Source organism: Candida parapsilosis, contig 005807 (assembly GCF_000182765.1).
Source record: "Candida parapsilosis strain CDC317 annotated contig 005807".
Lineage (NCBI taxonomy): Eukaryota > Fungi > Ascomycota > Pichiomycetes > Serinales > Debaryomycetaceae > Lodderomyces > Lodderomyces parapsilosis.
Window position 1 is genome coordinate 1,659,571 of NW_023503280.1, and position 22,114 is coordinate 1,681,684.

At 39.2% G+C, this 22,114-nt stretch overlaps 9 protein-coding genes across 9 annotated transcripts; 7 read left to right on the top strand and 2 right to left on the bottom strand. All coding sequences in view use genetic code 12, as the record gives it.

Annotated features, from left to right (window-relative positions):
* Window positions 1-1,096: 1,096 nt before the first annotated feature.
* Window positions 1,097-3,226, top strand: CPAR2_807200 (SKN1/KRE6 family beta-glucan synthesis-associated protein; the record flags this gene model as incomplete). Its single annotated transcript, XM_036808625.1, has 1 exon — window positions 1,097-3,226. The coding sequence occupies one exon, from the start codon at window positions 1,097-1,099 to the stop codon at window positions 3,224-3,226; it is 2,130 nt and encodes a 709-aa protein (XP_036665343.1).
* Window positions 3,227-3,247: 21 nt separating this feature from the next.
* Window positions 3,248-4,525, bottom strand: CPAR2_807210 (tRNA splicing endonuclease subunit; the record flags this gene model as incomplete). The annotated part of the gene is made up of 1 exon (XM_036808626.1): window positions 3,248-4,525. The coding sequence occupies one exon, from the start codon at window positions 4,523-4,525 to the stop codon at window positions 3,248-3,250; it is 1,278 nt and encodes a 425-aa protein (XP_036665344.1).
* Window positions 4,526-5,022: 497 nt separating this feature from the next.
* CPAR2_807220 (SAGA histone acetyltransferase complex subunit) lies at window positions 5,023-5,415 on the top strand (the record flags this gene model as incomplete). The annotated part of the gene is made up of 2 exons (XM_036808627.1): window positions 5,023-5,055; window positions 5,116-5,415. The coding sequence occupies 2 exons, from the start codon at window positions 5,023-5,025 to the stop codon at window positions 5,413-5,415; spliced, it is 333 nt and encodes a 110-aa protein (XP_036665345.1).
* A 1,261-nt stretch (window positions 5,416-6,676) lies between these two features.
* Window positions 6,677-8,944, top strand: CPAR2_807230 (uncharacterized protein; the record flags this gene model as incomplete). Its single annotated transcript, XM_036808628.1, has 1 exon — window positions 6,677-8,944. The coding sequence occupies one exon, from the start codon at window positions 6,677-6,679 to the stop codon at window positions 8,942-8,944; it is 2,268 nt and encodes a 755-aa protein (XP_036665346.1).
* Window positions 8,945-9,756: 812 nt separating this feature from the next.
* Window positions 9,757-12,021, top strand: CPAR2_807240 (uncharacterized protein; the record flags this gene model as incomplete). Its single annotated transcript, XM_036808629.1, has 1 exon — window positions 9,757-12,021. The coding sequence occupies one exon, from the start codon at window positions 9,757-9,759 to the stop codon at window positions 12,019-12,021; it is 2,265 nt and encodes a 754-aa protein (XP_036665347.1).
* Window positions 12,022-12,310: 289 nt separating this feature from the next.
* CPAR2_807250 (cationic amino acid transporter) lies at window positions 12,311-13,285 on the top strand (the record flags this gene model as incomplete). Its single annotated transcript, XM_036808630.1, has 1 exon — window positions 12,311-13,285. One exon carries the CDS (start codon window positions 12,311-12,313, stop codon window positions 13,283-13,285), a length of 975 nt encoding a protein of 324 aa, XP_036665348.1.
* Window positions 13,286-13,753: 468 nt separating this feature from the next.
* Window positions 13,754-17,131, top strand: ZCF35 (Zcf35p; the record flags this gene model as incomplete). The annotated part of the gene is made up of 1 exon (XM_036808631.1): window positions 13,754-17,131. One exon carries the CDS (start codon window positions 13,754-13,756, stop codon window positions 17,129-17,131), a length of 3,378 nt encoding a protein of 1,125 aa, XP_036665349.1.
* Window positions 17,132-17,487: 356 nt separating this feature from the next.
* MRR1 (Mrr1p) lies at window positions 17,488-20,874 on the top strand (the record flags this gene model as incomplete). The annotated part of the gene is made up of 1 exon (XM_036808632.1): window positions 17,488-20,874. The coding sequence occupies one exon, from the start codon at window positions 17,488-17,490 to the stop codon at window positions 20,872-20,874; it is 3,387 nt and encodes a 1,128-aa protein (XP_036665350.1).
* Window positions 20,875-21,047: 173 nt separating this feature from the next.
* RPL8B (60S ribosomal protein eL8) lies at window positions 21,048-21,824 on the bottom strand (the record flags this gene model as incomplete). The annotated part of the gene is made up of 1 exon (XM_036808633.1): window positions 21,048-21,824. The coding sequence occupies one exon, from the start codon at window positions 21,822-21,824 to the stop codon at window positions 21,048-21,050; it is 777 nt and encodes a 258-aa protein (XP_036665351.1).
* Between the last annotated feature and the right edge of the window lie 290 nt (window positions 21,825-22,114).

The following is a 22,114-nucleotide window of genomic DNA, read 5'->3' on the forward strand; positions in this document are numbered from 1 at the left end:
AGAAACATCGTAGATTACGCTATATCGAAGGATATCATCTGAGATCCGCATCATTTGCTCAAAAGTTGTCACTTTTTCTCTCTCTCTTTACGCAAGTGGCCCCACAGCACTATTGTTCGTCTTTGCAAAACAACACTTCTTTTGTTTGTGTTTGTTTGGCATTGAACTTCCAAAAAAGGGGGGCGAAGTTTATGCTCCATTGTTTTCCTTCTCACTGCCTGGAGTAAAACACCAACCATTTCTGTCAAGGATACAATGACGTGAAGCAGGTAAAAAGACAAAGAAGGCATTGAGTTGTCCTAAGCTTAGACGCGTTTTAGAGAATGAGAGGTAAAAGCCACATCAATAAAGCTAAGTTACACAAGTGGAAGAAGCTTATTTTGATCCAGCATCATTACGATCTTAGTTGCTTTTACATTTGACTCGATTTGGATTACTTCTTTCCGTTTTCAAAGAATTATTATTACGCAATCTATTACATAAGCGGTCTCAATTGGGAAAGGCGGTGCTCGATACAAGTACACAAATACTAAAGTAATTGTAATGAGTGTCAACCATTACCACTGAACTCAATTATAGCAACCAGCTTGCAACCACAGAACAGAAGTCCACTTTTTCTACTTACACACCTTAATGTACCTTTCTAGTGATGCTGAACGCCAACCACATCTGCTCACCATTCACATACAAGGAGAAGCTTTACGAGCTGCATGATCTTGCCCCATCTTTGATCCTACTATCGCCCACAACAACCAGCTTTCACCAAACTCAGTCTACAAAGCTACTGAAAACCTAGGTTGCTGCTTCATTTCGATCCATGCGATTACAACTCTTGGTACACCCAAGATCTATTTAATAATAGAGCCTTCAAGAAAAAAAAACTTTTTGCAACCCAAGAAATTTTTATTTGGTATACCAAGAACTTTAAACTGTAAATCCCAGAAATGCACTATTCTGCAAGCAAGAACTTTGGAACAGGCAAATCTTATATATAATTTTGGGAAAAAGGCATGATTCTGGAAAATGGGGGTTTTCAAAAGGTGCTTGTACGCGTTTCTTAGAAGCAGTGCTTTCTTTCCAATAGATCACCTTTATCATGAGGCGTGACTTGACTCGACCTAGTCCTTCAATTAACTTGATCAATGATAATGAAGGGGAATTTGAATATCAGAGGTTGCATGAAGGCTCACAATCACCAGTAAATCCATTTGAACCAGAAGAACAACAGCAACAGCAACAACTGTACCATTATGATTACTCACCACCACATCTGACTGACTCAGATTCGTTTCATTTTCAACGAGGGAGGAGCGATAATGATAATAACGGGTTTGACGAGTATCAAGCGCAGGAGCAGAATCAATACAATAATAGCTCTCAAAATGTACTCACCTACAATCAATATGTACATCGGGGTTACCCTGATTCAAGTGATTCACAATCACTATACTCACAATCGCCTATGCTTCCTCGAGCTCGATCATTTCAGCCACTGCTAAATGGAAGAGGCACTACACCACCACCTCCTCGAACAAGACCAACCCTGGAACTTCTTTCAACTACACCAACCACAATCCCGGCTTATGATCGATATCCAAAGCAATATGCCACTTCAACACAATTATCGAGCTCGAGCTTACTTTATGATGATGACATGAACAATTCAATCTCGTCGCCATCGTATGATAATGATTTCTCCCCTTTTGGTGGGTACCCAGCTAGTCAGTTCCCACTAAGTATTGATGAAAAAGAACCAGATGATTATTTGCACAATCCTGATCCAGTATTGGATGCTGATTATAATCGTAATCGATTCATTTACGATTTGAAACATATGGATAGACGATCATTCAATGGGGCTCTTGCTTTAATAGTAATGGTGTTGGCGGCAATCGGTGTGTTTATCATATTGCCAGTATTGACATTTACAAACTCCAATCCAAAAGTTCGTCCTCAAGTTTTTGAAGTATTGACGCATTATGAGTATCCAATGTTGAGTGCTATACGTCAAGATCTCGTTGACCCAGACACCCCAGCAGAAGCTTTAACTAATGTGGGCCAAGATGGTCGAACTTGGAAATTGGTATTTTCAGACGAATTCAATGCCGAAGGAAGAACTTTTTACGATGGTGATGATCAATTCTTTACAGCACCTGATTTCCACTATGCTGCGACTCAAGATCTCGAATGGTATGACCCAGACGCGGCAACCACCGCCAATGGAACTTTAGAATTAACTATGGATGCATTCAAGAATCATGAATTATTTTATCGTTCGGGAATGGTTCAATCTTGGAACAAAATGTGCTACACCCAGGGTAAATTGGAGTTTTCAGCCCTGTTACCTGGTTATGGAAACATTTCTGGGCTATGGCCTGGGTTGTGGTCGATGGGGAATCTAGGACGGCCAGGTTATTTGGCGACAACAGAAGGTGTGTGGCCATATACATACGATACTTGTGATGCAGGAATCACACCAAACCAGTCTTCTCCTGATGGTATCTCATACCTTCCTGGACAACGATTGAACAAATGCACATGTCCTGGCGAGTCACACCCCAATCCCGGTGTTGGAAGGGGAGCACCTGAAATTGATGCGTTGGAAGGTGAAATCCATGGTATAATTGGTCGTGTTTCTCAATCATTACAAATTGCTCCCTATGATATCTGGTACATGCCTGACTACGATTTCATTGAGATTTATAATTCATCAGTAACATTGATGAATACGTATGCTGGTGGTCCTTTTCAACAGGCGGTGTCTGGAGTTACCATGTTGAATACAACTTGGTATCAATTTGGTCAAGATTCGGGTAGATTTCAAAAGTTTGGTTATGAGTATCTAAATGATGATGCAACTGGATACATCACTTGGTTTGTTGGTGATGATGCTACATTTACAATGAAGTCAACGTCACTACATCCTAATGGAAATGTTGGGTGGAGACAGATTCCAAAAGAACCCATTAGCATCATTATGAATTTAGGTCTATCCAACTCGTGGGCATATATCGATTGGCCAAGCTTGGTTTTTCCTAGTAAAATGAGAGTCGATTATGTACGAGTGTATCAGCCAGAAGACGAGGTGAATATGGGATGTGATCCACCAGATTTCCCCACTTATGACTACATCCAACAACATTTGAACATTTATCAAGATATGAATCTCACAACGTTTGAAGATGGTGGCTATAAATTCCCCAAGAATAAGTTGACAGGATGCTAAAAAATAAGTGTATATATATTATTAACCCTGGTATATAATTGAATGTGGTTTTCCCGGATAGATCTCATCCAATGCCTCTTTGTTGAATTCACAGTTGAAATCACCCGATGATAAATTAACAAAGTTTATCACTCCTTGATTAACAATTGCAAGAATAACTGGTGAATGGCCTTGTTTGAACAGGGAATCGCGTCGTTTCCAATATTCATTCCGCAATTGAATTGATTTATCTAGTTTTGATTGTCGTTCTGCTTGTTGTTTGGCTCGGATTTGTCGTTTTGACTCCACGCGTGGTGGTTTCTTTTTGGGTGTCGGTTTGATCACTAAATCAGACTCGCTTTGACAAAGCTGCAGTTGTAGATGTTGTAGTTGAGATAGAGTTAGGTAAGACGGATCCTTGATATCAAAAACTACTAATTGGAAATCCGGATGAGGTGGCGATTTCTTTGCAAATGATGGTGTTGGTCTCCAAACATTGTAGGTGATGTGCAATGGCTTCGTCGGGGGATCGGTTACAATTTCTTCAGTGTTTAGCGTAATTGCTTTGTAGATGTTGGTGTAATTGAAATACGTCTTTGTTTTGAAATGACTAGTATGCAATGCAGGATACGCAAGGATGCCCCATTTTCGAGGCAACAACCAAAATGAAACATTCAAGGTAGAATTGTAAACTTTTCCCTTATCAATTGTCAGCTGCAACTTTGGAGCTTGTAATATATACCCCAATCGTTTCAAGTACGAATAAACTTGATACTGCGGGATATCCACCTTAACAAGACAATACAAATATTCCAAATCCAATGCCCATAGCTTCGATCCGATATCAAATTCAATCTCACTCCCGTTATCCAACCAATCTTCAAATTCTTCACTAGACAAATATGCAATCAAACTGCCCCTTTCTACCAAGTACACAGTTTCATACTGGTTCAAATACATTATCAGCCCACGAGCGACACCCATATCTCTAAAGAAATTGCCTCGTATATGTAAAACAACACATTGGTTCAATTTGGGCACCCAAACTCCCGCTAACTTGTGTTTGACATGATGACCACGAGTATTCGACAATGCATCAAACATTGCCTGTTGGGATTCCTTTAATGATTGGTTTTGCACTGAAGTTCCATCAGGCTCAAATTCCTTTTCACCACGTTTAGGAATAGCTGATGATGATGATGATGATGTGGTACGGGTACCCAATAGTTTCCAGTCCTGTACCTCGTCTTCCATATCATGATGGCTGTTGGGTTGGGTATATGATGTTGCAGTTGGTGGTTCATCCTCGTCGATATCCATCATGAGTGGCGGAGAAGTAGGGTTCAAAGCTCTTGTTATTATTTTACGCGATGGGAAAATGCTTTTGTGTCGCAACTTAATGCGGATTTGATGAGCGAAGAGGCATGTTTCTAAGGGTTGGAAGTTTGGTGATAGAAAGGTTTGCGTGGATTGTGACTCAGGTGAACTGTAATTTAGAAACCATACGTATGTGATTGTGGAAAGCAATCCTTTCATCCAATCATATATATATATATATACAATCTGATGTAGCCAGATACACATGTCTTTACTGTGGTGACCACGAAACACCAAGTATTCTCACCCAGAACATCTATAACTATTTTGACAATTGGAAATCAATAGAGTGTCCTATATTTCTGTGGTAAAGTGATGACCAAAACTCTGCATTGGAAAGCCGCAACTTGTTGATCCAACGAAAATCGCGACTTGGAATAGATTTCGTCATCGTGTACACACACAAACATATATACATATATATATCTATAAGTTGCACCATGACCGAGGCACCTGTGACAGTTGGCACACTAGTATGTTGAATAAAATTGCCCTCTATGAAACTTTTGTAAACTATAACTAACTGTTTTCAGACCGAGTCATTATTCAATGACATGATTTCCAAACTCATCAAACAACAAATTGTCAACACCTATAGCGATTACATGATAATAGAGAGTACTACAGTTGCAGATCCCCAAGTGGACCAGCTACTAGCCAATTTTAATCAACTGAAAGACATTAATAAAGACATCTTTGGACAAGATAAAACCAAATTGAAAGCCAATGAGACGTCACGTTATTTCAGTTGCGAGAATTGTGGACGTAAAATAGCAGGAGGAAGGTTTGCCCAACATGTGAATAAATGCTTGGAGAGGAAACGAAAGACATGAGAGGAGGGCGGGAGCATATTGCTGAGAACTTAACATCAGTGCAACGAGTATATTAAGACTCGCTATACACGAACTAGTGTGTTTGAGTACAGTGTATTGAATCCAAGACCGGCTGTGGATTCGAGGGTATCTTCATCAACCTAACAAACATTCTTAACCAAAACGATGAGCAAGATCAATTTGCAGCATACGAAAAAGATATGAAGATGAAGGGGGATAGGAAATTCCAATGCCATTTCGTTCATCTTGGATACGCCAGCGTATAGGAAGTGATCTGAATGTGTTGTTGTTAAGGGGAAACAAATCTGTGGAATTGAGGAAGCGTCGGAAGTGACTGGTTGTGTGAAGGGACAAGAATTACGAGCTAATCAAGTGGATGGATTTGTTGTGAATATATATGTCTACTATAGCTATAATTAACCTTAGAATCTTCCCACTTAGTTACCAAGATTCCTTAAAGAAGCAGCAGTTGCAAGTAATACATACACTGTTGAAACACCTCAATCTACGACCAATAATTGGATTTTCAAGTGGGTTTGCAACAAAAATGGCAAGCAACCAGCCTTTATCACGTGATAAACATATTACGTATTACATTCACTTTTGATTATATAATATATTATGTAACAATTAATGTGGTGGAGAATTCGAAAAACAAGAAATGATATTGCAAGAAGGCGGGGAATATGAAATCAACAAAAAGATTATAATCATGAAAGGTTAAAACAAACGTGGAGATTATTCGGAAAGCAACGGCAATCATCGCTCAATCAAAACTATAGTGAATACGAAAGTTTAATGTAGTCGAATGATTACATATGAGAGGGGGTTGAAGAATTAAGTCATTTACTATTGCCTTACAGCATCAACCACCATTGCTTTCTTATCACTTGTCTGTGATTATTTGTCGTTGTTCCAACTACATCTCATCTACCAAAAGTCTACCGTTTGAAAAGGTTCTATTTATGATGTAATTCCTCATTGATTTTAAAAGAGTTAGGCTTCTTATTCAGCGTCGCTTATGCCTATCACATTTCGACCCCCCCCCCTTTTTATTTGAGGCGCAAAAGTTTTACCCCGAGTTCCAAAAATAAAATACCCCAGTTTCGGTTTTGTGACATCGAGCCTTTACGGAGTTGGCACCGATTTAGAGATCACTTTTGAGGGGGTAGCTTTTGTTCATTCCTAAAAGTATATAAATAACGAGCGCTGTCGATATTTTGACAGTTGCAGGGTGTGACACTGCTCTTCACTTTTACCGATGTCGTCTAGCTTATTCTCATCAACAGATTGTTCGGCTGATATTGCTTTCTCGAAATTGCCCTTTGGGGAAGAAGTCAGTAAATCAATCCCATTAGGACCAGAGTCCAACAAGTACAACAGTGCCAATTATTCCCAAACCTACAGAAATAAAGCATATTCAGAAAAGTTGATTGATTCAATTCACCCTGACTTGAACACCCATGCAAAGTTATTCAATCATGCTGCCAAAGTTTATGCCGGTCGTCCATGTTTGGGAGCCAGACCCTACGACTACGTGCACAAAAAGCTGGCTAACCATTATGAGTACATCACTTATGCTGAAACCAACACAAAGAAGAAACATATTGGTGCTGGAATCATCAAGTCACTTAATGATAACCAATATCTTAACTTGGAATTGAAATCGCATCGGAAAGTTGCCAACCATTTAAAAGATTGGAAAACTTATGGCGTTCCCAACTACCTCCGTGACAATAAAGATCACATAATAGAAAGAAGCTGCTCCTTTATATTGTCTATTTTCGCTGTCAACAGAATGGAATGGTTATTGACTGACTTGGCTTGTTCGGCATACTCAATCACAAACACAGCTTTATACGACACATTAGGACCAGATGTCTCACAATATATTTTGAACTTAACAGAAAGTCCTATTGTTGTTTGCACCGTTGACAAAGTGAAACCACTCCTCGATTTGAAAAAGAATTACCCAGGTGAGACAAAAGCGTTGATTTCAATTGTTATTATCGATCCCATAAAGTATCTTGACCCCGATTTGATGGATTTGGCCAAAGAATTGAAAGTTGAAGTCACTGATTTACAAGCCATTGAATCTTTAGGAGAAGCAAATCCTCTTGAAGAATTACCACCTACTCCAGATGCTATCTTTACCATATCTTTTACATCAGGAACCACTGGTTCCAAGCCAAAGGGGGCTATGATTCCACACAGAAGTGCCTCATCTTATATTACATTCATAGCCTGTTATGAACCACAGGCAAAATTGGGCGATATTGCTTACATTTTTCTCCCCTTGACACATTTATTGGAAAGGGAAACCAGCGCTTTTGCATTCTCTGGTGGATACGCATTGGGCTTCCCTCAAACAACTGTTGGACAAACTGGCCTCAATACATTTTCAATCATGGTTGATGACTTGCGGGTGTTGAAACCAACATACATGTCTATTGTTCCAAGATTATTGACAAGATTGGAGAGTTTAATTAAAGAGAAAGTTAGAGAGCTTAGCTCGGATGAACAACATAAAGTGAATCAAATTATCCAGTATAAGCTTCGCGAGCAAGCCAAGTTTGATGGGTCTGCAGCCTATGATGCCACTTTCGACTCGTATCCGCCTTATGAGAACTTGCGAAAGTTTATTGGGTATGATAGATTGAGATGGGTCCAGACAGCTTCAGCACCAGTCGCGGCAACTACTTTATCTTACCTCAAAGCAAGCTTGAATATGGGTGTGCGTCAAATGTATGGATTGACGGAATCTGGAGCTGCTATTACTTGTACTGGTGCATATGACGCACAAGCAGGAACTTGTGGATCTATTGCGCCAACAGCCGAGTACAGATTACGCAGTGTCAGAGATATGGGATACGATATTGCCAAATTGCAAGGAGAGGTGATGTTGCGAGGACAACAAATGTTTAAAGGATATTACTACAATCAAGAAGAAACTGACAAGTGTATCAACGAGCATGGTTGGTTTCATTCAGGAGACATTGCCACAGTTGATGAGAATGGAAGAATCACAATCATTGATCGAGTAAAGAACTTCTTCAAAATGGCTCAAGGAGAGTATATATCTCCAGAAAAGATTGAAAATCGTTATTTGTCATCAAATACAATCATCAATCAATTATACGTCCACGGAAACTCCTTGAAATCGTATTTAGTTGGAATTGCCGGTATTGATTACGAACAGGGATTGAAATTCCTCAACAGTGAATTTGGAATCAACAAGATTGGCATGAGTGAAGAGGAATTGTTGAACCATTTGAACAAGATTGAAGTCAAGACAAAGTTGTTGACAAAGTTGAATGATAATGTTCGTAATCAACTAAACGGGTTTGAGTTGCTACACAATATTCATATTGAAGTGAATCCATTAACGGTGGATCGGGATGTGGTTACACCAACATTCAAGTTGAGGAGGCCAATTGCTCAAAAGTTTTTTGCCAAGGCCATTCACAAGTTGTATGAAGTTGAACAAAGCTTGTTTTCTGAGGTAAAGATGGGAATTGCCAAATTGTAGGCGATGGGTACTTTTAGAAGTGTATGAATTTTAATACAGATTTCGATTATCCATCCGGGTTGTAGTGTTTACGTTAGCCGGTAAGAGTACAAAGATAAAACCTGTCAACGGTGTTTCGAAAATTCACCGATAGTTATATGCATCGTAGTAATTCGATGTCACTGTGAACCTCCGCCTCGGCTCTATTGCAAAGTGGAGCCATCGGAGTGCAAACAATTCCAAGTTGAAACCTTTTATCTTACAATCTCCACAGTTTAGTTGGGTCAAGACGACCTCTATCCGACTACACGGTGTTTAGTGAGTCCAACAATACCCAGAAAAAAAAAAAAAGAGAAACGAAGCTACTAAATACCTCCACTTACTTTCCCTGTACTATGTATATTCTGCACCAGCTCCTTTCGACCCACTTTTAGACCAACATGATGCACTGCAGGACGTCTAGTTGCTTTGTACATTACCGTGGAAAACCTCATTATTTTAAAAGTCCGTGTGTCGTAAAATCTTTATTTCTGCGAAACCCCACTTTTATTTTTTCTCTGTTTTTCTTTAGATAGATTATTCCCCATCACATAATACATAATAATAATAGTTTACCCCAATCAAAATCATGCAAGTACCAATTTTGTGCACTCCATAGTTTGCAGATCTGACGATATCGTGAGTCTCAATGTTTGAAAAATATTCATATATTATATTTAGTAATGAAATGTAATGAAATTTAACGGCATTTCATCGGTATAAATAGGAACTGTCCACCTTCTTTTAGCAACTTGTGAATCATAGACCTCCTCTCACCCCGTTCATAGCCAACAATGTCAAGTTTGTATTCATCGTCAGATTGTACCGCTGATGAAGCATTTTCAAGAGTACCATTTGGTGACGATGTCAACTATTCGATTTCTTTAGGGCCAGATTCAAATAGATACAACAGTGCCAACTATTCAGAAACTTTTAGAAACAAAGCTCACCCTCAGTCGTTAATTGACTCCATACACCCAGATTTGAATACTCATGCCAAATTATTCAATCATGCTGCAAAACGTTATGCCAACCGCCCCTGCTTGGGAGCAAGACCTTATGACTACGTGAAAAAGAAGCTGGCTAATCGATTTGAGTATTTTTCTTACAAAGAAGTTCACGCAAAGAAGAATAATATTGGTGCTGGGATCATTAGATCACTCAATGCCAATAAGTATCTCGATTTGGAATTGGAAGCGCATCGGAAGGTTGCTAACCATTTAAAAGATTGGCAAACTTATGGTGTCCCCAACTATCTTCTCGATAACAAGGACCACATTATTGAAAAAAGTTGTTCATTCATTGTGTCAATTTTTGCCGTTAATAGGGCAGAGTGGGTCTTGACTGATTTGGCATGTTCTGCTTTCTCCATTACTAATACAGCCTTGTATGATACTTTAGGGCCAGATGTTTCCCAATACATTTTGAATACAACTGAAAGTCCCATTGTTGTTTGCACTATTGACAAAGTAAGGGCTGTACTTGAGTTGAAACAAAATTTTGCCAAGGAAACGAAGTCACTTATTTCGATTGTTTTGATGGATCCAATTGAATTCTTGGACAAAGACTTGATCAATTTAGCTGAAGAGTTAAAGGTTGAAATCACTGATTTGCAAGCGATTGAAAGTTTGGGCAAATCCAATCCGATTCAAGAGTTGCCGCCACGTCCAGATACTCTTTTCACCATTTCGTTCACTTCGGGAACCACTGGCTCAAAACCGAAAGGTGCCATGATTCCTCACAGAATGGCCTCCTCCTACATTTCCTTTTTGGCATGTATCGAGCCACAAGCAAAACGAGGAAACATAGCCTATATTTTCTTACCATTGACCCATATATACGAAAGACAAACAAGTGCATATGCAATGTCTGGTGGTTACGCATTGGGTTTCCCTCAAACTACCGTGGGACAATCCGGTGTCAACAATTTTGTCAATATGATTGAAGACTTGAAGATCTTGCAACCTACCTACATGTCCATTGTTCCTCGATTATTGACCAGATTGGAAGGTTTGATCAAGGAGAAAGTCAAGTCATTGAGTCCAGGTGAGCAGGCTAATGTTAATCGTATCATCGAGTACAAGCTTGCCGAACAGGCAAAAAGAGACGGACCTGAGGCTTATGATTCTAAGTTTGACTCGTACGCCCCGTACTACAATTTGCGTAAATCCATTGGTTACAACAGGTTGAAGTGGGTGCAAAGTGCCTCAGCACCTCTTGCTGCGTCGACATTGGCCTATCTTAAAGCTAGTTTGAACATTGGGGCTCGCCAAATATACGGTTTGACGGAATCAGGTGGTGGTGTTACATCAACCACTGAGTACGATGCCACCCCAGGTACTTCCGGATCTATTTCACCAACCGCTGAATTAAGGTTACGTGGGGTGAGAGATATGGGATACGATGTCAGTAAATTGGAAGGTGAGGTGATGTTGCGAGGACCGCAAATGTTTAAAGGATATTACTACAATCAAGAAGAAACTGACAAGTGTATCAATGAGCATGGTTGGTTCCATACTGGAGATATTGGTCACATCGATGAAAGAGGAAGGTTGGCGATCACTGATCGTGTAAAGAACTTTTTCAAATTAGCTCAAGGTGAATACGTCTCCCCGGAAAAGATTGAAAACCGTTACTTGTCTGCCAATCCTATTATCAATCAACTTTACGTTCACGGTAACTCATTGAAGTCATACTTGGTAGGTATTGCTGGTATCGATTACGAACAGGGATTGAAATTCCTCAACAGTGAATTTGGAATCAACAAGATCGACATGAGCGAAGAGGAGATGTTGGCTCATATGAACAAAGTTGAAGTTAAAACCAAACTCTTACAAATCTTAAATGATAATGTGCGCGGTCAATTGAATGGGTTTGAATTGTTGCACAACATTCATATCGAGATTAACCCATTGACAGTGGAAAGGAATGTTGTTACACCAACATTCAAGTTGAAGAGACCCGTTGCGCAAAAGTTTTTCGCCAATGCCATTCATAAGTTGTACGAAATTGAGCAAAGTTTAATTGTGGGCGCAAAGTTGAAAATGGCGAAATTGTAAGGAAAAAACATATTTACTGTATAGTTAAAATACACCTTGTCTTGAATTTTAACTAAATCTGACATCTCTTTTATCTCGTGAGGCACGAATTTGATCCAATGTCTCTCCCAATTTTGTGTCTTGCCGCTTTTTTGAATTGACTCATTCCATTGAATGACATTCTTTGTACGGCGCTTCCTAATTTTCTCCAATTTTTTTTTTTCTTTTTTTCTTCTCGTTTTATTTGAAATTGCAACACCGATTTATCATACCAAACATCTCCCAAGAAGTTTTCCTTTCATTTCCACTAATGACTCCACCATTAACGCCGATAATATTGGATAAGCAAGCCGTTAGCGGGATAACGGGCTCAATATCCTTAGCATGCTGGATTATAGTTTTTGCTCCACAAATTTATGAAAATTTCACGAGAAAATCATCGGAGGGCTTATCATTAACATTTATCATTCTATGGTTGGCCGGAGATGTGTTTAATGTTTTAGGGGCTGTTATGCAAGGTCTACTACCAACGATGATCATATTAGCGGTGTACTACACTCTAGCTGATATTGTTCTTCTTTGGCAATGTTTAGTCTATGGAAATGGTGAAGATGGTAAAGAGAAATTTAATCCCGACTTCACTCATTTGTCGCCAGCCACACCCATAAATGAAGACGTGTTGGAATCTGCATACTCAAGTGGCAACCAGGATTTTTTTGTAAATGAAGATGCAAGTACCCGATCGAGAACTAGGACATCAAATTTACAAACTGCATTACTCAATACGTTGATGGTTTCATTGGTTATTATATCAGGCATAGTCGGATGGTACATTTCCTACGTCAAAGATTCACATCGCAAACATCCAGGTGATGGTCATCGTCCCGAAGATCTTGTATTTGATCCATTGGCACAAACTTTTGGATGGTTGTGTGCCGCGTTATACTTGGGCTCTAGAGTACCGCAAATCGTATTAAACTACGAACGTAAATCATGCGAAGGGATATCGTTTATGTTTTTCTTGTTCGCATGTTTGGGTAATTTAACCTACGTTATTTCCATTCTATCAATCGATACAAGCTGGAACTATTTATGGGTCAACTGTTCATGGTTGGCGGGTTCGTTGGGTACTTTGGCTCTAGACTTTACGATCTTTATCCAGTTTTTCATATACAATGGAAGTGAAGATGATATTTGTGATAGTGGGAGTGAGTATACTTCGTCTTCAGCTAGTGAACGGTTACTTGCGAATGATGATAATACGTATGGAACTATCAGGAACTAGAACGGTGGTGCTTATGTTTAGAAAAATGATGATGATGACACACACATTGGTGATAGAAAAAATTGAAATAGACCTCTGTATATTGATACTCTTTCATGATTAACGACTTCCACTTCACAAATGAAAGAGTATGTTGATTTTCTATCACATCGGGCTACTCTTTAGACACGCGAGTCATTTTTGAGGTACCATATTCGTAAATTGCTCTCACTACTTGCGCTTCTAGACTTTTTATCCTCGGATATAAAAGTAAAAATTAAGTGCGAACTTGTCCGGATATAAAAAATCCAGATTTGCAACTCTTTTCATTTCTTTTTTTTTTTGCTCCCTTTAAGCAGAAACATCCTAAGAAAATAATCCGAAAAAGCATATTACTATTTCAGTATCTTGTGTGGCGGAGATAAAAGCAACGCAACTGAATTTGACGTTGTATACACATTACATACTTCGCCACGCTAGAATCAAGATATGTCCGAAATCACATTGGGCAGTGAGCCGTCAACAGCTGTTCCTACATCTCCGGATGATGGATCAAACGAGACTCATAAAACACCAGGGGGTAGTCATACCGCAAAAAAGAGAAACAGGCCAAGTTTAGTGTGTTTCCCTTGCAGGAAGAAGAAAATCAAGTGTGATAAAGGAAAGCCATGTCTGATGTGCGTTAAGAATAACATTGTTGAGCATTGTGAATATGATCAAAGACTATTAGCCAAGAAGGAAGGTAAGGGGAAGAAACCTAAGAGTGAAGCAAGAGCTGCGAAAAGGCGCAAGACGCCAGCTCTGGATGTTTCGATTGAGACGACTGAGCCACCATTAGAAAGTGCATATCGTGAAAAAGAGCCAAAAAGCAACGAAGCAAGCCTGCCTGTATCATCAAACGATGTTTGTGTAATAATGAAGAAGTCCGACCTTGAAGAACTCCAATCGAAATTGAAGCAATATGAGTCAATGATAACGTTGCCAGTGAGTAGTCGGAAAAAACTAGGCATGGTTACACCAAAACACAAGAAGGACGACAACATTGTCTACAATAGATCCATTAGCTCTTATCGAGGAGTGATTTTCACCAAACATGAGGAGACTCGACCGGGTTATGTGCCTCTTACTGATGTGCTGTCTGATCAAAATGACGTTTATGATTTAGAGGAATCAGTGACCAATGAGATACGCCTTGACCAAGTTTGCAAGCGTGAACAATACTTGGCAGGTATCAATCCCTATAATGATCCCAATGACGTTATCCCACTATATTCACAAGTTTATTCAAGCAATGATGGCTCCAAGACAAGGAGTTTGTATCCGTTGTCGTGGTCCTATTCTGTTAGAAATAGTGCCTCTTTAAAAGCGCTCAAGGCGTTTGCAGCAAAGCAAAAAGATAAAAACAGGCTTAGTGGGATCAATGTTGGCATCACTTATGATCCAATAAAAAGATTGATGGAGCCAGTAGATGAGAGAATCAAAAGCACTTTGAATTATGACGAAAGTTCTGTGTCTCGGTTTGAGGCAAAGACAAAAGACTCGGAAGATGACAAGTTGATTAGAAAAAGGTCTAAAAGTACGTCTCTGACTTCAATCCCAGTAAACATGTCAACCTTGGCGTTAGAGTTAAGTGTCTTGGGTGGACCAAGAGACCATGAGATGACTTTAATTGAACAAATCCAAGCGGTGATACCAACAAAAAGAGTGATATGGTTGCACATTAATCGATTCATGTACCTACTATATCCTTTCTTCCCCTACGTGATTGAAGATGACTTTAGAAACTCAATTGCGAAAATCGTTGGTAAAGAATCGTATGAAGAAACAAAGCCAGAAGTTCAAATCCTACACAGAGTTGATTTTGCTGAAATTGGAATCCTATTTATAATGCTAAGATTATCATATTTGTCACTTTTCCACAATCGAGGTTTCCACAATGAGAGACTTCTCGCCAAGACTGACCTTACGCCTGAAGAAGCAGAAAAGAAATTTCTTTTAATGAACCAAATAGAAATTGGCGCTGCCGAAATTGCCCAAGCTTGCTTCCGTCATTTGGAAAGAATGGGAAGAGTGAGTATTGGCATGTTGCAATGTGGAGTATTCTTGAGATTATACAGAATTTACGCTCCAGAAGAAGGTGATGGTTTGGAAGGTGGATATGGTCAGATTCAAAATAGTTGTTTGGTGTCCATGTCATACATGTTGGGTTTGAACAGAGAACCTGATAAAACACCGGATTTCAAAGACGACAAGGTGAAAAACTTGTACAGAAAGATTTGGTATTTTGTTATACTGTCTGAATATAATTCAGCTATTTTGTTTGGATCACCAGTGCTGGTAAAAAAGGAAAGCTATGACACAAAGAAGCCTTTCTTCACGTGGAAGAACTCAAACCTGAGACACAAGGAGACTGACCAAACCTCCATTTTCGCTTTCATGTCTACAATGATTGGTGGACCTATACAACGCGTCATTTCATTGTACTCGAACGTTCAGGGAAATGTGAAGGTAATGGAGTTGGCAACGCACCTCAATACAATTGAAGTAGGTATGAGGAAGCTACTTGGTAAGTTGGAGGACTACTTGTACACATTAGAGGAACTGGATACACGATATCACACGAATAAAATTTCCAAAGTGTCGAGCTTATTGAAAGTTTACTCATTTTTGATGTTGAACTATTGCTTTTTGTTCAACTATTACGAAAAAGTCAATAATCCATTGAGTTATTATTACTTGAAAAAGATGTTGACCTTGGCCATGGGTGAAGTATTGGTGTCTGGCTTTGCATTGATAACAAAGAGTCAAGAGATATTTGGAGAAGGTGCTGACTTGTTTATTAACCCCATCATCATTCAAGTATTGACGAGAATAAGTGATATATGTATCATTGGTATTGTACGTTCCAACTTTTCCCTTTATAAAGCACGTGCAGATATGAAGAAGGGCGCGCAACTGACGGCGGAACACAAGAAATTTACAGCATCTTTGAATCGTTTCATCACTCTTATGGAGAAAAGCTGTCGTATATGTTTAATTGGCATATCGATTCTTAGTAAGAGGTATTTTTTCGCTTGGGAAGTTGTGAGGACCCAAAATTACTATTTAAAGTTAGTGACCAGCTCGGCTTTTTATAAAGAGATAAACATTGATGGTTTGGACTTCGCACAACCTACGGCAGAGAGGATGGTTGAGGTTGTTGATTACGTGGAGGCCAGTTTGGAGAAATTGGGGAAAATTGTGGACAAGTATTGTCAAGAAGTTGGTATTGATTCAGCATTTAAAAGAACTGATGCAGAGTACCAAAATGATCCAAAAGAGCAGTCTCCTTACGAGAGTCGAGCACCATTTCCAGCAGAAACAAACACAAGGAGTCAAGAGCACGTATCACAAAGCCTAGACACTCCTACTAGTGTTGACTCAACTGGATTATACTTCTCTGGGTTTGAGGATTTACGGTTTGATAATAGTGAGCAGATTGATTCAATTTGGCTACAAATGTTGTCGCTGAAAACAAGTAATCAAAACACGGGGATTTTGCTGTACAATACACTATTGCAAGAACAACCTAGTTTGTTGAATAATACAGGAATCGATGATTTTGGACGTGACAACGTTTCCTACAACAATATTGGTGCGCCTCAGATTCAATATTCCAATCCATGTTATGCAAGTCCACAGGTACCTCAACCGGATACAGGTATACGGACGAACTCGGTAAGTTCAAACGTACAAGGTCAAGCATACACTACTGATATGCCTGACGCCACTGGGCAGCTACAACAACCACAAGTCTCTGGATCCAATTTGTTCAACTATTCCGAAATGTTTGATGATTTGCCTTTAGATAAGCTTTTTAATAGGTAGAGTAAGAGCTTGACTTGTAATTAATGTAATGTAATAGTTATTTAGTTCAATAAGTTTCCTGTATGGAGAGTGAGATTTTAGGTTACTAATGGTCGCACGGCGCACTTTTTCTCGCTCTTACTTAAAGCGGAAATACCGGGATTAATTTTCAGCGATATTATTTTTTTTGGTTCGTTCATCTGTCTTTACTTTTTCTCGTTTCATTTTCAAGTTGATGATATAAGCTACACCCGAAATCTGTTCGTCTTTTTTTTTCTTCCCTTTCTTCCGCAGATTTCACATTCGCCCCCTCGAATATAGATAGATTGCCCTTTGGATTTCATTTGAAGGATAACCCAGCCTAGAATCAAACAGCCATGTCAGCAGTATCAGCGGAATTTGCGCAACCTCAAACGAATGAAATAAAGGAAGAGGCAAAACAAACAATGCAACATCAACATCAACGCCGGAGAAAAAGACCGAGTTTGGTTTGTACAAATTGTAAAAAGAGAAAAATTAAATGTGATCGACAATTACCATGTTCAAACTGTGTAAAGGCTAGAGGCAACATTCAATGTTGTTATGACGAAGAAGGTTTTATTGATTTAATACAAAAATCAGAGACAGAAATTCGGCCGTATGAGCAAAGTGCTAAACAACCATTGCTGTTTGTTAATAATTCGTCTCCGACTAGCACTGCTGGTTCAAGTAGTAGGAAGAGAGGCAACACAAGTCAAGAAGAGTCCGGTTCCAAGAAACTGAAAGACACAACATCAGACCAACTTTCTAATTCGTTGCTTGAGATCAAAATGTTGAAACAAAGATTAGAATCGATTGAATCAAATCTACATCACAATGGTCTGAGCAATGAAAACTCCCCAAACTATCAAACACCACCGGCTAATAAGCATCTCCAATTAGCTCAAACAGCACCATATTCAATTCCATCACCAGTATTGCCTCGGCCAACGATTCAACCTCTGTTATCTACTATTTACAATTTATCAAACACGAGATCCCCTTCGTCGATACAGCTACCTTCGATAAGGGACCACATGCCACCACATGAGTCCCCAATTAGTAGTTCAATTACGGGGCAACTGGTGTCATCCACAGCCACTTCTCCCAATTACATCCCCCCTGATTCAAGGACAAATTTGTTAGGAGTTAATCCTTACTTGAACGAAATGGAGACCATTAATTTTTTTGACAATTACTCATCAATATGTTGCAAAGATTTTATGAGAGTTAACTACGGACCTTTTGCTTGGACATCAATGATGAAGCGTGATGACGGATTGCTTACGCTTTGGGAATTTATAAGTAAACAAAAGGAAAGTTCGCAAAATTTTGTTGTGTGTCCTGTGAGCAATGAGGTAACCAAGGAAAACACACAAGTTGTCATTAGTGACAACAATGAGTCTGATATGCAATTCCGTAAGCGAATGTTGGAAACCAATGGTTATAGTGACGTTGTGCCTTACAATATGTTGAAATCGAAATTGAAATCGAAACCTAATAAGGAGACGTTGCAATTGGAATTGACTTTGTTTGACAATCAGCTTGGTTGTGAGTTGCTATTGATTGATAGAATAAGAAGGACTCTTCCAAGCAAGAAAGTAGTATGGAAGTTGATTGATCGGTTTTTTGAATGGTGTTACCCTTTTATGCCATTTTTAATTGAAGAAGAGTTTATCGAGTGGACGGAAAAAATAATCGGGCCTCGATCCTACGAAGACGTTCCATTTAAGGACTTGAAGATCGAGAAAAGACTAGACTTGGCATTGGTGGGGACGTTGTTGATTACAATGAGATTATCATACTTGTCTCTCTTTTCAAACAAAACGCTGGAGAATGAAGAGAGATTAAACACAACTGATCCTAATCCAAAAGCCCAAGACACCAAGTATCTTATGCAAAACCCTATTGGTATCGAAAGTATAGAAATTGCTCGTTATTGCTTTTACCAATTTGATATATTAAGAAGAGCAAGTTTGCCTTTGATTCAATTGGGATTGTACATGAAAATTTACTATATGTTTGCTCCAGAAGATGGCGATGATGGTGATGGGGCTGACTCAAATGGTTTATCAGCGTTGGTTGTTCAAATGGCATACTCTTTGGGACTTAATCGCGAGCCTGATAATTTTCCCGATGTGTTAACAGATAAGAGAAAGAATCATCTTGGGAGAAAGATTTGGCAAGTCATAGTCATGTCAGATTTGTATCAAGCGTATTCCTATGGTAGCCAAATGCTTATTAGTCCCGACAGCTACGACACTAAACCTCCATTTTCCACTGAAGAGAATTCAAATTTGAAGGATAAGAATTTAGACAAGTACATCACTGACTTGTATTTTTCAAAGGATACAGGAATGACAAATGTCCTTAGAGAACTACTAAAGAAAATTCTTAGCTTAACTGGAAGAACCAAACTTAGTGAGTTGACCAATTTGATTAGTGAATTAGAAGTACGGTTGGGTCAAAGTTTTGGTTCATTAAAAGAGTGCTTGCAGGCAAATACATACAACACCCATGTGTTTGCGAGAAATTTCCCTGCCAAGCATTACATTTCAATGAAGTCATTCCTTGTGTCGACTTTTTATCACATATTTCTTCATTACGAAAACAAAGATGTGCAATTGACGTATTTTTACTTGAAAAAGATTATTCAAATTGCTGCTATCGACTTGATGCCTCATTATTTTGAATTGATGGGAAACAGTGCCGTGATTTGTGATATGTTTATCAATCCCAAATTGCAACACATTATTCATAAATTGAACCAACTTAATATCGCCGTGATTATCCGCGTTAACTTGACCATCTACAGATTAAAATCTCAGCCTGACCATGAATCAAGGTGTTTGTCTGATAATGCATACTATGAATACTACAAGGAGTTGTGCAAACTTTCCTCGTGTTTAACCAGGTCAGCTGAAGTTTCAATTGCCGCTGTGTCCAAATTGAGTTCGAGGTATTTTTACGCATGGAAATTGACAAAGAGTCATTCTTATTTTTTAAAAGTAGTCACTTCGATGGATTTTTACAATGATAATCTTGTTAAAGCTAATCTGAAGGTCAGGTTCCCTGACTTTTCCACGGCCCAGATCAAAGAGTTGGTCAATTTGTGTGAAGGTACGTTGCGTAGATTGGGTAAAGTTGAATTAATGGGTAAGGAATTTTGCAAAGATGTTACGTATACGCAATATGCAAATAATAATGATGCTACATCTTCCATGTCATCGACATCAAAGGATACCGGTAATTTATCCACTCCGACTAGTGATACATCAATTGGTGAATTCACCAAGGAGTTTGGGTTGGATTATCTCAATAGTGAAGATATTGATCGAATTTGGTTGCAAATGTTGTCACAGAATCAACAACAGCAACTGAATCAGCAGTTGAACTACGGCATCTCGCAGCAACAACTGCAACTGCAACTGCAACTGCAGGAGCAACATCTGCAACAGCAACCGCAGCAGCAGGGTTCATTCCAGAATTATCTGTTGCAGCAGCTGCAACAACCACAACTGCAACTGCTGCAGCAGCGGCCCCAGCAACAACAGCCTATAGGGAACTCGGGCCAACCACAAAGGTGGTATGGAATATCGTCAGGACCAAATTGGCAAGGTGGAGCTGCCTTTAATTCATTTGATGCGCCCGTGACACCCGGTTTTGTTACGAATGGCGGCCTAGATGATATCAATCTGTTTGATTTTTTCAATGATTTACCTCTTGATCAAGTATTTTCAAGTTAGATTGTATTGTACTGTACTTAACTTAGCGAATAGAAAATATGGTTTTACACGACTCTGTACCACGCCATCTTTACAACGTGGCATCCTTTCTTCTTTACCAATTAGATTTTAGTACATTTTACTATACAATGATTTTTGTGTTGTCTCCCACTATACACCTGTAACAATAGGTTTTAAGCGGCAGCAGCAGCAGCCTTGGCCTTCTTGGCCAATTTGTCATTAGCTTTAGAACCCATGATACCACCACCCCAGTGTTTCTTGTTTTCTTCGTATTTTTGCAAGTAATTGGCATCAATAGTTGAAATCAATTTTGACAATTCACCTTCATCAGCAGAAGCAACTTCAGTCAATGCAGCAACTGATGAAGTCTTTTTGTGAACCAAAGTTCCCAATCTAGCTTTACCCTTGACGATAGCGTATGGAACACCCATCTTTTTACATAAAGCTGGTAAAAACACAACCAATTCAATTGGGTCAACATCATTGGCGATAAGAACCAATTTAGCTTTCTTGTTTTCAATAAGAGAGACAACGTGGTTCAAACCGTATTTGACAACAACTGGCTTTGGTGAAGCATCCTTAGCGGATTTACCTCCAGCAACAGCAGCAGCTTCTTTGGTCAATCTCTCCTTCTTTTCAGCTGGGGTTTCTGGTCTGTACTTGTTGAACAATTTAAAAGCTTGAGCAGCAGTGTTCTTGTCCAAAGTTTGGTTGAATTGAGCAATAGATGGTGGGACTTTCAATCTGAGAGACAAGATCTTCTTTTGTCTTTGTAATCTAACGTATTCTGGCCATTTAACAAATCTTGACAAATTTCTCTTTGGTTGGATAGATTGTCCAATACCAAAGTTCTTTGGGGTTGATTCGAGTAATGGGTTCTTAGATTCAGCAGATTTGCTTGATTTGGAAGCAAATGGGGCTGGTGCCACCTTCTTTCCTTTTGGAGCCATGGTTGTGTTGTAGATGTCTGTAAAGGGGGGGGTTGGATTAAGGTGGATAAGGGCATTTCCTGAAAATTTAATTTTTGTTCTGTTTGAAAGGTGCGAAGATTCCATTGTGAGCAAGAAGCCCAAGAAAAGGTCATGTGACTGTGTGAGACTGCTTTTTTTAGTAATGTCGCGATGCAAGCAAGTGTCGCAGAAATATAAATCAATATGCACTCCTTCTATCCAATAATATCTATAAGATTATACCCTAATTAAATGATTATAAAACGAACTGAAAGCCCCTCTACGATGCT